The sequence below is a fragment of the Oncorhynchus gorbuscha genome, linkage group LG05 (assembly GCF_021184085.1).
Source record: "Oncorhynchus gorbuscha isolate QuinsamMale2020 ecotype Even-year linkage group LG05, OgorEven_v1.0, whole genome shotgun sequence".
Lineage (NCBI taxonomy): Eukaryota > Metazoa > Chordata > Actinopteri > Salmoniformes > Salmonidae > Oncorhynchus > Oncorhynchus gorbuscha.
The window spans coordinates 37,412,147-37,425,142 of NC_060177.1; the positions used below are offsets into that span (position 1 = coordinate 37,412,147).

Sequence of the window (12,996 nt, forward strand, 5' to 3'; positions counted from 1 at the left end):
CACCTACTGTCTCTCTCCATCTCTCTCTCTCCACCTACTGTCTCTCTCCATCTCTCTCTCTCCACCTACTGTCTCTCTCTCTCTCCACCTACTGTCTCTCTCTCTCGCCACCTACTGTCTCTCTCCATCTCTCTCTCCTCCCTACTGTCTCTCTTCATCTCTCTCGCCAACTACTGTCTCTCTCCATCTCTCTCTCCTCCCTACTGTCTCTCTTCATCTCACTCTCTCCCACCTACTGTCTCTCTCCATCTCACTCTCTCCACCTACTGTCTCTCTCCATCTCTCTCTCTCTCCCCTACTGTCTCTCTCCATCTCTCTCTCTCTCCCCCCTACTGTCTCTCTCCATCTCTCTCTCTCCCCCCTACTGTCTCTCTCCATCTCTCTCTCTCTCCACCTACTGTCTCTCTCCATCTCTCTCTCTCTCTCCACCTACTGTCTCTCTCCATCTCTCTCTCTCTCTCTCTCCTACTGTCTCTCTCCATCTCTCTCCATCCACCTACTGTTTCTCTCCATCTCCCTCTCTCTCTCCTACTGTCTCTCTCCATCTCTCTCTCTCCACCTACTGTCTCTCTCCATCTCTTTCTCTCTCATACTGTCTCTCTCCATCTCTCTCTCTCTCTCCTACTGTCTCTCTCCATCTCTCTCTCTCTCCTACTGTCTCTCTCCATCTCTCTCTCTCTCTCTCTCTGTCTCTCTCTCCTACTCTCTCTCTCTCTCTCCCTCCTACTGTCTCTCTCCATCTCTCTCCATCCACCTACTGTCTCTCTCCATATCTCTATCTCTCCTACTGTCTCTCTCCATCTCTCCTCTCTCTCTCTCTCTCTCTCTCTCTCTCTCTCTCTCTCTCTCTCTCTCTCTCTCTCTGTCTCTCTCTCCTACTCTCTCTCTCTCTCTCCCTCCTACTGTCTCTCTCCATCTCTCTCCATCCACCTACTGTTTCCCTCCATCTCCCTCTCTCTCTCCTACTGTCTCTCTCCATCCACCTACTGTCTCTCTCCATATCTCTCTCTCCCTCCTACTGTCTCTCTCCATCTCTCTCCATCCACCTACTGTTTCTCTCCATCTCCCTCTCTCTCTCCTACTGTCTCTCTCCATCCACCTACTGTCTCTCTCCATATCTCTCTCTCCCTCCTACTGTCTCTCTCCATCTCTCTCCATCCACCTACTGTCTCTCTCCATATCTCTCTCTCCCTCCTACTGTTTCCCTCCATCTCGCGCTCCTTCTGTTACGTAGCTTTTCTAATCTTTCAAGTTAAATTTGCCGAGGGACTTGTGAATGTGAGCGCTGCAGTCTCCCAGGATTCGCTCCCCCCGCCTTTCATCATCACCACCATGCCTGATGCTTACAAAGGCAGTGTGTTGTTGTTGTTTAACATTTTATTTTCACCATACACTTTTAAAAAGAGAATGGTCTGTCTGTACACCTGACCTCATCCTAAAGGCCAATGCTCAAATGAATCCATTTAACTCCATTTCCGCAAGCCACCACACAGCTGTGAAGGTCTCCGTCTGACGAAGAGAGATTTCCCTGCTCAGAAATCGACGCAAAAGTAAATTGATTGTGGAATTACACACACAACTTAACTTTCTGGCGTTTCGCTGTTAGCGTTTCCGTGCTTGGGACTGCTCCTCTTTCCTAAGTTCAATTGGGTGGGTGGGGGGGGGGCTGTGGTTAGTGTCGCCGTCCTTTCTGATTGGCTCTAAATGGCTGGGCGGTAGTTAATAGGTAGGTTGTGCTGCCAGTAGGAGGCTGTGGGTTCGGGCCATGTTTGCTGGGCTGATCTGTAATTAGTAATGGGCTGGCAGTTAGTCAGGGTGGATCTGTCTGGGAACTCCGGGGATCGCACACAACGACATGGATGGGGAAGTCGGGAATGTTGGATTTGGGAACGTCTTAGTTGATGATAGTAAGGAATGATGTTTTGAATGGGCGTGTGGTCGAATCTGTCTGTGTGGCTGTGATCCATACTGTAGCTTCATACTGCTGTTGGGTCCTTTGAGGATGACTTATTTTGGTTCCGTAGGATTTGAAAGGTTGCAGGATCGAATCCCTGAGCCGACATGGTAAAACATCTGTCGTTCTGCCCCTGAACAAGACGGTTAACCCACTGTTAGCGGTAGGCCGTCATTGTAATTAAGAATTGGTTCTTCACCGACTTGCCTAGTTAAATAAAGGTTACATTTAATTACAACGACGACACAAACATTTGGGAGAGTTTGTCATTGTTGCCGTGACGTTACTGGTTCGGCTGCGGCAGTGAGCTGGTTAACTGGGCTTGGGTAAGGTCAGGTTACATGCACTAGGAGGGAACACTCTCTCTCACGGTTCCCTCACTCAGTCCAGGGAGAAAGAGAGACTGGGGAATATGCAAGAGGAGATAAGGCAACAGGAGAGAGAAAAGAGGGAGGGGTGATGAGTGCAGGAGACACAGTCAGAAACACAGAAAGGGCCAGAGTGAGCATGGGATAAAGGCGGAGTGGGAGGGAGGAGGCAGACACAAAGAGAGAGTGAGACTAGCAGAGGGAGAGGCAGAAGGAGAGGGATAGAGTGAGAGAAGCAGAAAGAGAGAGAGGGAGACTGGCGGAGGCAGAAGGAGAGGGATAGAGTGAGAGAAGCAGAAAGAGAGAGAGGGAGACTAGCAGAGGGAGAGGCAGAAGGAGAGGGATAGAGTGAGAGAAGCAGAAAGAGAGAGAGGGAGACTGGCGGAGGCAGAAGGAGAGGGATAGAGTGAGAGAAGCAGAAAGAGAGAGAGGGAGACTAGCAGAGGGAGAGGCAGAAGGAGAGGGATAGAGTGAGAGAAGCAGAAAGAGAGAGAGGGAGACTGGCGGAGGCAGAAGGAGAGGGATAGAGTGAGAGAAGCAGAAAGAGAGAGAGGGAGACTGGCGGAGGCAGAAGGAGAGGGATAGAGTGAGAGAAGCAGAAAGAGAGAGAGGGAGACTGGCGGAGGCAGAAGGAGAGGGATAGAGTGAGAGAAGCAGAAAGAGAGGTTGGCTAGCTCAGCGGTATGGACTCATGAAGCTCTCTGTCCAACTCGGCATTCTCCCCCACCCTCCAGGTTCCCACCGCCTCCCAGGAACTCTGGCCAGGTAAGAGAGTGTGTGTGATGGCTATTTTTCCTTTTGAAAATGGGCTAATCTACATCTTCAGAAGGATACTAGATTTTAAATATGGACAAGAACCTTAGATTCTCAGTTGGTCTGTGATATTTCTCTCTCTGTCTCTCCGTCTCTCTGTGTGTGTGTGGGGGGGGGGGGGGACTATCCCCCATATGGCTGTGTGAACATGTTTAGACGGCTGTGGTCAGTCTAAATCTCTCACCAGTTCGCTCTGTCTGCAGTCCTGTCCAGAACAGACATACTGTGGGTTTAAGGCAACTTCAAAGCGTCCGAGCCTCGTCACTTAAGCTACAGACTGCAGTGCTTGGGATAGATATCAGATCTGCATGATGATAGTTTGTTAATGTAAGATCCCCCAGTATGTTGTAAAGGGCCGTGTGTGTGTGTGTGTGTGTGTGTGTGTGTGTGTGTGTGTGTGTGTGTGTGTGTGTGTGTGTGTGTGTGTGTGTGTGTTTGAAGTATGATTTATGACATCATCCTGTCTGCAGATGAGGGACAGATGCTTCCTGGGGCTTAAGCCAAAGTCAGTGAGGACACGCTGATGTGTTTCAGTGTGTGCGTCTGTAGCGACAGGGCTGCGTGTGTCTGTCGCATTAGAGGTGACGGATCTGTCCCTGGATGACACTAATCCAAAGACCAGGAGACAATAGCAGCTGTGTGTGTGTGTGTGTGTGTGTGTGTGTGTGTGTGTGTGTGTGTGTGTGTGTGTGTGTGTGTGTGTGTGTGTGTGTGTGTGTGTGTGTGTGTGTGTGTGTGTGTGTGTGTGGGGGCACGCGCGCTTGTGCGTGGTCTTGAATAGTTGTCAAGGCAGCTTTTAACTCTTTCTCCCACCCTGTGGTCCTGTCTCATCCATAGTCTCCCTAGAGATCACTCTAGTCTCTCTTGCTGCCCCCCACACACATACTCTAGTCTCCAGGGGCGACCACACCCCCCCACACACACACACACACTCTAGTCTCCCGGGCGACCCCCGTCCCCCGTCCCCTACCCCGCTTCAGGGTTGGGGATAGACAAACACAGCCTGTATAATTGTTCAAAGTGGGGTTAAAGACTAGTGTGTGTGTGTTGTAGAACCTTCCTGTTTTAGGTCAGTCTCCTGTTCAAGGTTAGTTGTTTTGACGGACAGCCTCCAGTCAGTGTGTGTGAGACTGAGATTTCCAGGCAGCTCGGGGCTCTATGCTGCTGCCCGACTGTGAGCCGAGTCGTACATTCACCCTGCCTCTGAGCAGGGCTTTTCTCCCTGGTGCAGAGAGCGACTGTGTGTTATCACCCGGGAATTACACTCACACATAAAATATCCCTCCCGTCTCCGTGGGTTCACCAGCTTGTACGGTCACGGAGCTTTAGCCAGGCTAGTAGGGCGTCTACACTGTCAGGGGATTCCTATTCCGAGCCAGAGTGAGCGATACATTGCCGTCGTCCGTCTCGAGCAGCGCTCTCCAACCCTGTTCCTCGGAGAGCTACCCTCCTGTAGGTTTTGGCGCCAACCCCAGTATCTAACCCGATTCAGCTTATCGACCAGATGATTATCAGAAGCAAGCGTGCTAGATTAGGGTTGGAGGGAAAAGGTACAGGACTGTAGCTCTCCGGGAAGTGGGTTGGAGAGCCCTGGTCGAGCGTATGTGTCGCTTCATAGAGGAATGGTAATGAAATGTGAAATATTCACACTATTCGGCCGATTCCTCGGCTGGAAATAAGACAAAGGCTCTGAAGTAGAAACTGTAACACTGATTTAATTGGAGAGTCCTCTTCGGTTGCGCCCATTCAACCACACACTGAACCATTGTTCAACTCCGTTTACAAATGAGGTATCTGTTTATTAAAGGCACATTTTGTACCGTTTTCCTTTTTTAAAACGAATCCCTTTTGGGTATGCCCTTGCCGCTCTTCCCCTTTGTCGTGGCTGGCATGTCACCTCTCCTCTCTTTACCCTGGTTAAAATGGTGCTGTTTAATTCAACCTATCTTTTTCTCCTTTCTCTCCCAGCTGGGATGACAGCAGCTCAGTGAGCAGTGGCGTCAGTGACACCGTCGACACAGATGACATCAACACCAGCTCCTCCATCAGCTCCTATGCCAACACACCGGCCGCACAGCGCAAGGCCCTCAACGGACAGGTCGGTGTGGAGGCTAGACACAAGCACGTATGCGTGAACGGCACACCCACCCACGCACGCACACGCACACACACACACACACACGCACATGCACACGCACACACGCACACACACACACACACACACACACACACACACACACACACACACACACACACACACACACACACACACACACACACACACACACACACACACACACACACACACACACACACACACACACACACACACACACACAGACGAATACAGCCCCAGGCGCTGAACGGACTCACAGATAAACTCTCAAGTACAGTCTCACACTCCCGCTCCCCCCCCTCTCTTTCTCCTCTCCCCCGCCCCTTCTCTCTCCCCCCTTAGCTCCGAGGGAATTAGGGAATTATGAGCCTATGGTGGCAGACCTGGGAACTAGACTAGACTAAAGGTGGATGTTTGAACTGGCCTCAAGTCATTAAATACCCATTTTAAGAAGCCACCTTTAGACCAACTGTCTGAGCGGTGATTCTACCCTCAGCTCGTTTTTGGGTGGCTTTGGGAAAGGGGTTGGGTGTCTGGATAACGCGCCCCCACTATACAATAACACTCATTTAATATACTGGTTATTTGATGTAGGATAACTGAGGTGGCACAAAGACCTCTCCCAGTAGTAGTTGACCTTTGAGCCGGACACCTAAATGAACATAGTCTCTTTCTGTCGAAACTGCCTCCAGGTTGGATCCACAGGTGGAGGTTATCGTAGGCTGAGTAGTGTGTCGCATATAGTCAGTATACTCTCATACCACCATCATCACAGCCCTACAGGCACATGTGGAGGTTACTAACTTCAGCCCGATTTAACCGTTTATTCCCATATATACCGGAGCACCATAAAATAGATCACTCTTCTCTCATCCTCTGTGTGCCTCCCCCCTTTCCACCAGCCGGTAACGGATGCTGAGAAGCACTCGGCCTCCACCACCCTGAACCCCGCCTGGTCAGGTGACGAGGTCAAGAGGTCAGACGGGTTGTCGGACAGTGAGGTCAGCAGGATGGACCAGGGCTCCAAGTGGGCCCGCCGGAACCCCTCGGACGTGTCCGACGAGTCGGATAAGGTGGGCTCGGGGCGGAGGACTCCCTCAATGACACACACAGGGTCCTGGAAGGGGGGCATGAGTGCTCAGGTGGGGGTGACCAGCCCCAGGACTAAAGCTACTGGAACATCAGGGTCCGCTGTGATGAAGACCCACAGTGCAGGTAATGGGTGTTTTCTGTCCTGGCAGTGTTTTGCTGTCTCTGTAATTGTCTCATTTGTGGTTTGCTTTTGGGTTCCTGTGCGGGCTCGTGTTTCCTCGTCTCCCCTTATGTCCGTCTGTGTGAATCTGTGTGTATGTGTATACACAGATACAGTGCAATACTGTACGTCTCCCTCTCTTCTATGTGCGTCTCTCTCTCTCTCGCCCTCTGTGAGTGTGTCTGTGCCGTCTTCTCTCGTGTGTTGTCTGAATCTTGAGCCGTTAACCTTTCTCAAACACCACAACTATGACAAACTCTCCTCTGACCTAAACCCCTGCTGTGTGTCCCGCCCTGTGTACCTGTAGGTAAAACGGACGACGTCAAGGTGTCCGAGAAGGGCCGCCTCTCCCCTCGCTCCAACGGCCTCCGCCGCTCGCCCTCCGACGCCGGGCGCAGCAGTGACGACGAGGCCAAGAGAAACACACCCTCTTCCACCTCCGCCGCTGCCTCTGCCCGCACGTCCCACACACACCCCCTCACACACGCCCTGTCCGAACCCCACTCCCAGTCTCACACACTGACCTCCCGCACCCCCACCAGCACATTTGGCTTCAAGAAGCAGAGTTCCGGGATGGTTACTATGGTTACCACCAGTGGCGCCACCATCACGAGCGGGTCAGCTACTCTTGGGAAGATGCCCAAGTCCGGGACGAGATCCTTAGCCGTTGGGATAAAGGTCGGAGGTCAAGATGTGGGGTCCGGTCTAGGTCACCATGACGACGGGTACCTCCAGGTGAGCACCCGCTCCACACTGCAGTACCGGAGCCTCCCAAGACCCAACCGGTCCGGTGCCGCCGCGCGTAACGGAAACCGGTCTTCGACCAGCAGCATCGAAGCGGCTGTGCTTTCCGTTACCACTCACAGTAAAAGCAGAGACACGGGAAACACTGGGAAAATGAATGGAAGTGGGACTGGGGTCTCGCCAGCCAATCAGACGGATCGAGAGAAGGGCGTGTCAGAGGGCGTGGACAACCTGAGGGGAGGGGCTTCCACCGTACCTCTCACAGGGAGACAGCAGGTTGCCTCACCCACACTGCGCAGGTGAACAGACTCACACACACACTCACATACAGAGATATATAATGTCACTCACACTTAAACGTGGTCATTAATGACACCCATTGACAGTACAGTGTCTGAAACCTATTCCTAGTGTGATGCAACACACACACACACACACACACACACACACACACACACACACACACACACACACACACACACACACACACACACACACACACACACACACACACACACACACTCATTCACATCCATACACAAAGGTCACATCAGTCCACCGTATGAAAACTAACCCTTCAGCATTTCTGTTCAGCAGCCAGGTCTGAGCCCACACTTTTTCATAGTGCCAAGTCTTTGTATGTGCACAGTAACACGAGCGGAGTCTTACCTCACCACTGCTGGGCTGGCTCATTAATCTCTCTGGGTAATAAGGCTTTGAAGACCCGGCTCTATATTATCACCCTGCCTACCGTCTTAACCGCGCTCTGGTCATGTCCCAAATGGGACCACGCAACAAATGTGGTGCGCTAAATGAGGATTAGGGAGCCATTTGGGATGGAGCCACTGTCTTTTGGCTTAAGGCAAGGGGGTATGCTAACGTAATGCTTCAAACGTTACTCAGATATAATCCCCGAGCCTTTACTCAATCGTGTGAAATAGGGGAAATGACTTTAAAACAGAAATGCGTCTACAATACTCTACATGTTTCGGCTCTCCCTCTCTCTCTCCCTCTCTGTCTGTCTCTCTGTCTGTCTGTCTGTCTGTCTGTCTGTCTGTCTGTCTGTCTGTCTGTCTGTCTGTCTGTCTGTCTGTCTGTCTGTCTGTCTGTCTGTCTGTCTGTCTGTCTGTCTGTCTGTCTGTCTGTCTGTCTGTCTGTCTGTCTGTCTGTCTGTCTGTCTGTCTGTCTGTCTGTCTGTCTACATTTTTTTAAACATTTGAGTCATTTAGCAGACGCTCTTATCCAGTGCGGTTTACAGTTAGTGTGTTCATCTTAAAATGGCCAGGTTGGATAACCTATAGCCATTCTATAATCATGGCCACTAATAGGGAATTAGTCCCCCCTTTGCTGCTATAACAGCCTCCACTCTTCTGAGAATGCTTTCCGCTAGATGTTGGAACATTACTGCGGGGACTTGCTTCCATTCAGCCACAAGAGCATTAGTGAGGTCTGGGCACTGATGTTGGGCGATTAGACCTGGCTCGCAGTCGGCATTCCAATTCATCCCGAAGGTATTCGATGGGGTTGAGGTCAGGGCTCTGTGCAGGCCAGTCATGTTCTTCCACACCGATCTCGACAAACCATTTCTGTATGGACCTCGCTTTGTGGGGGTTTCGGTCAGAGGAGAGTTTGTCATAGTTGTAGTGTTTGAGAAGGTTAACGGCTCAAGATTCAGCACAAATTGGTGCTTCCAACTTATCGCAACAGTTTGGGGATAGGATCTTTCCTATGTCAGCATGACAATGACCCCAATGGCGGCAGGCTTTACACCACTCCAGCTGACGCTTGGCTTTGCACATGATCTTAGGCTTGTGTGCTGCTGCTCAGCCATGGAAAACATATTTTAGGAAGCTCCCAACGCACAGTTCTTGTGCTGATGTTGCTTCTAGAGGCAGTTTGGAACTCTGTACTGAGTGCTGCAACCCAGGACAGGCAAAAAAATTTAACTTCAGCCCTCGGCTGTCCCATTCTGTGAGCTTGTGTGTCCTAAAACTTTGCGGCTGTGCCATTGTTTCTCCAAAACGTTTCCACTTCACAATAACGGCACTTACAGTTGAATGGGGAAGCTCGAGCAGGGCAGAAATTTGAGGAACTGACTTGTTGGAAAGGTGGCATCCTTTGACGGTGCCACGTTGAACGTCACTGAGCTCTTCAGTAAGGCCGTTGTACTGCCAATATTTGTCTATGTGAATTGCATGGCTGTGTGCTCCATTTTATACACCAGTCAGCAACGGGTGTGGCTGAAATAGCCGAGTTCACAAATGTTCCTTAATAAAGTAGCTATCAGCCAAGTCAGAGCAAGTAAGAGGGAAGAATGAAGCGTGAGTGTTTGTCCACGAAAGGCTTTTTTTGGTGTGAGGGTGCTGTGCTGTGTGATCATTTAAGAGACTCTTTGAAGAGATATTTTTTGCAAGTTCTCCCTTTTCAACTTTCTCCTTCTCTTCTCCTTCTCCATCAGGTTGTTTGGTGGTAAGTCCAGTAAGCAGGTTCCGGTCACCACAGCAGAGAACATGAAGAACTCAACGGTGATCTCCAACCCTCACGCTACCCATGCCGCTCTGGACTCCCCTGGGGGTGTAGGGGGGGAGAGTGAGGGCAGCAGCCCTCTGTACGGAGGACGGAACCTGAGCACGGGCCATAACACGCTGGGTAGCGAACAGGTGAGATAGGCAGACTAGCCAAACCAGATTACATGAGCAGGCAATATTTTTGTGGCCTCTTGATAAGCATCGGTGTCCATGAACAGAGTTTATACTGGCACAAAGAAAATAGGCAACTTTAGCTACCAGCGCCGATCACGATAGGTAGCCCTGTGATACAATAGTTGGCTGTGATAGCAAGCAACCATGTAACTAGCAACAGCAGATCGCGACACTGTAAGAAGGCAGCAGACATATGACTTGACCTTGGGGAGTGGAAGCGTAACTATTAAATGTAACATATGAAAATCACTCGATGAATCCAGAATTCCTCCTGTCTCCCCCCCCCCCCAGAGTGCGTCCAGCCCCGGCTCTGTCTACTCCTCCACGGGGCCCTCCAACAGCCTGACCTGGGGCACCACCATGAGCACTGGCTCCTCTGCCCAGAGCAGGGAGGGCACCCTGGGTGGGCACAGCGGGCACGGTGGCGGGGCGGGAAGCCTGGGCTACCCCTCGGTCAGCAGCATGCACACCAGCAGCGAGTCCATCGACATGAGCGTGAGCAGCGCTGGGCATGGAGGAAGGGACAGCAGGGAGGACACCCTCTCAGCTCTGGGCAGGACCAGCAGCGTCAAGACGGGCATGTCTGAGAGGTGAGGACAGGTGGGGTGGAGGGAGGGAGGGAGGGAGGAGGGACGGGAGGGAGAGTTTGAGTGGTAAGAGTGGGATGTTGGGGGAATCTGCTCATCATATCTTTATATGGACAGAAAAACAAGGAGCCTGTCCGCTGTTGCCATGGCATGCACTGTCATATTGTGTTTGTTCAGTGTGTCGTTATGAAACATCCCCCGCGTACACGAATGTGTACGTGACCGGAATGTATCAGCCACATTATCACCAGAGATGCTGTCCAAGCGTCTCCATGGAAAGCATTGTTGAAGGTATGCCGTCATGCGATGTCATTTCAGATCTATTCCGGTGTTTCCTTCTCTGACAAATCTCATTATCTTTACTTACTAGACCAGTAGAGGGGATTCATTGGTGAGCAGGTGGTGGTGATTCTCGCTTGTGGCAACGGTTGGACTCAATGCGGTGCTCTCCTTCAGAGGATTCTTCTCCCTCTCTTTTCTTTCTAATGTTCTTTCTCTCTTTGTCTGTTGTGCCCCCCTCCCCCTTCCTATCAGCCCCCTGTCCTCCCCCTCCGCTAGCCCTAAATTCAACCGAAACACCTTACCTCGGAAACAGGAAAGGTAAAAGTGTGTGTGTGTGTGTGTGTGTGTGTGTGTGTGTGTGTGTGTGTGTGTGTGTGTGTGTGTGTGTGTGTGTGTGTGTGTGTGTGTGTGTGTGTGTGTGTGTGTGTGTGTGTGTGTGTGTGTGTGTGTGTGTGTGTGTGTGTGTGTGTGTGTGTGTTACAGGCTCTAAGTCCCCCATCGCTGTTTATATGCTGCCATCTTGTGGCAAAACTTAGACTTGGAGCTTGATATTTAAAAACACCAATCACTGCTATGACATGATACAACACTAAGATGTGTCACAAAATATATTTTTCAGAAAAGCGATAGCATTTACAGTACCAGTCAAAAGTTTGGACACACCTACTCATTCCAGAGTTATTATTTATTTTTACTATTTTCCACAGTGTAGAGTAATAGTGAAGACATCAAAACTATGAAGTAACACATATGGAATCATGTAGTAACCAAAAAAGAGTTAAACAAATCCAAATATATTTTATATCAGAACTTCTTCAAAGTAACCACCTTAGCCTTGATGACAGCTTTGCACACTCTTGGCATTCTCTCAACCAGCTTCATGAAGTAGTCACCTGGAATGCATTTCAATTAACAGTGGTGTTAAAAGTTAATTTGTGGAATTTCTTTCCTGAATGTGTTTGAGCCAATCAGTTCTGTTGTGACATAATAGGGGTGGTATACAGAAGATAGCAGAAGATAGCCCTATTTGGTAAAAGACCAAGTCCATATTATGGCAAGATCACCTCAAATAATCATTACTTTAAGACATGAAGGTCAGTCAATATGGAACATTTCAAGAACTTTGAAAGTTTCTTCAAGTGCAGTTGCAAAAACCATCAAACACTATGATGATACTGGCTCTCATGAGGACCGCCACAGGAAAGGAAGACCCCGAGTTACCTCTGCGGCAGAGGATAAGTTCATTAGAGATACAAGCCTCAGAAATTGCAGCCCAAATAAATGCTTCAGAGTTCAAGTAACAGACATATCTCAACATCAACTGTTCAGAGGAGACTGCGTGAATCAGGCCTTCGTGTTTGAATTGCTGCAAAGAAACCACTACTAAAGGACACCAATAAGAAGAAGAGACTTGCTTGGGCCAAGGAACACGAACGAATGGACATTAGACCAGTGGTCGTCTTTGTGAGACGCAGACTAGGTAAACGGGTGATCTCTGCATGTGTGGTTAACCAGCGTGGCTACCACAGCGTTCTGAAGCGATACGCCATCCCATACGATGAAGAATCGAAAACATATTTTGATTTGTTTTAACACTTTTTTTGGTCACTACATGTGTTATTTGATGATATTTGATGTCTTCACTATTATTCTACAATGTAGAAAATAGTACAAATTAAGAAAAACCTTGAAATTAGTATGTATATCCAAACTTTTGACTGGCACTGTAAATATTTTTTACAATTGCAATAGTACACTATCCACATTCCTCCTTTCCTCTCCTCCTTTCCTCTCCTCCTTTCCTCTCCTCCTTTCTTCTCCTCTCCCTGAAGTGTTTTTCTCTGCCGATCCCGCAGGGGTCCACACAGTGATAGAAACACTCTGCCCAGGAAGGGACTCAGGTACCTACTGTATGACCACTCAAGCACTGTCTGCCATGCTTAGCACCCTCCCTCTCTCTCTCTCTCTCTCTCTCTCTCTCTCTCTCTCTCTCTCTCTCTCTCTCTTTCCCTTTCTCAAAGCTTCAGCTACACCAATGCTGGTGTCGTTATTATTTTTTTGCACTTGGCACAATGTTGTGTTGCGCTCCAGTGTAAAGGCACGTCACCTGTCACTACTGTATGTGCGGAGTTGTCATGGTTTCACGTCATACGCACTTTGATTTTCGGGCACCGTTTT

At 49.9% G+C, this 12,996-nt stretch overlaps 1 protein-coding gene across 5 annotated transcripts in view; it reads left to right on the top strand.

Annotated features, from left to right (window-relative positions):
• Window positions 1-12,996, top strand: part of nav2a (neuron navigator 2a) — a 146,237-nt gene that overhangs the window by 108,033 nt on the left and 25,208 nt on the right. For 4 of the 5 annotated variants that reach the window (XM_046349803.1, XM_046349804.1, XM_046349806.1 and 1 more), the window contains 7 exons: window positions 5,104-5,260; window positions 6,154-6,466; window positions 6,811-7,546; window positions 9,706-9,907; window positions 10,241-10,539; window positions 11,071-11,136; window positions 12,675-12,719. In XM_046349803.1, the coding sequence (XP_046205759.1) occupies window positions 5,104-5,260; window positions 6,154-6,466; window positions 6,811-7,546; window positions 9,706-9,907; window positions 10,241-10,539; window positions 11,071-11,136; window positions 12,675-12,719 (1,818 nt within the window). The remainder of the gene's footprint in view (window positions 1-5,103; window positions 5,261-6,153; window positions 6,467-6,810; window positions 7,547-9,705; window positions 9,908-10,240; window positions 10,540-11,070; window positions 11,137-12,674; window positions 12,720-12,996) is intronic. The other variant, XM_046349805.1, reaches the window with a different exon arrangement.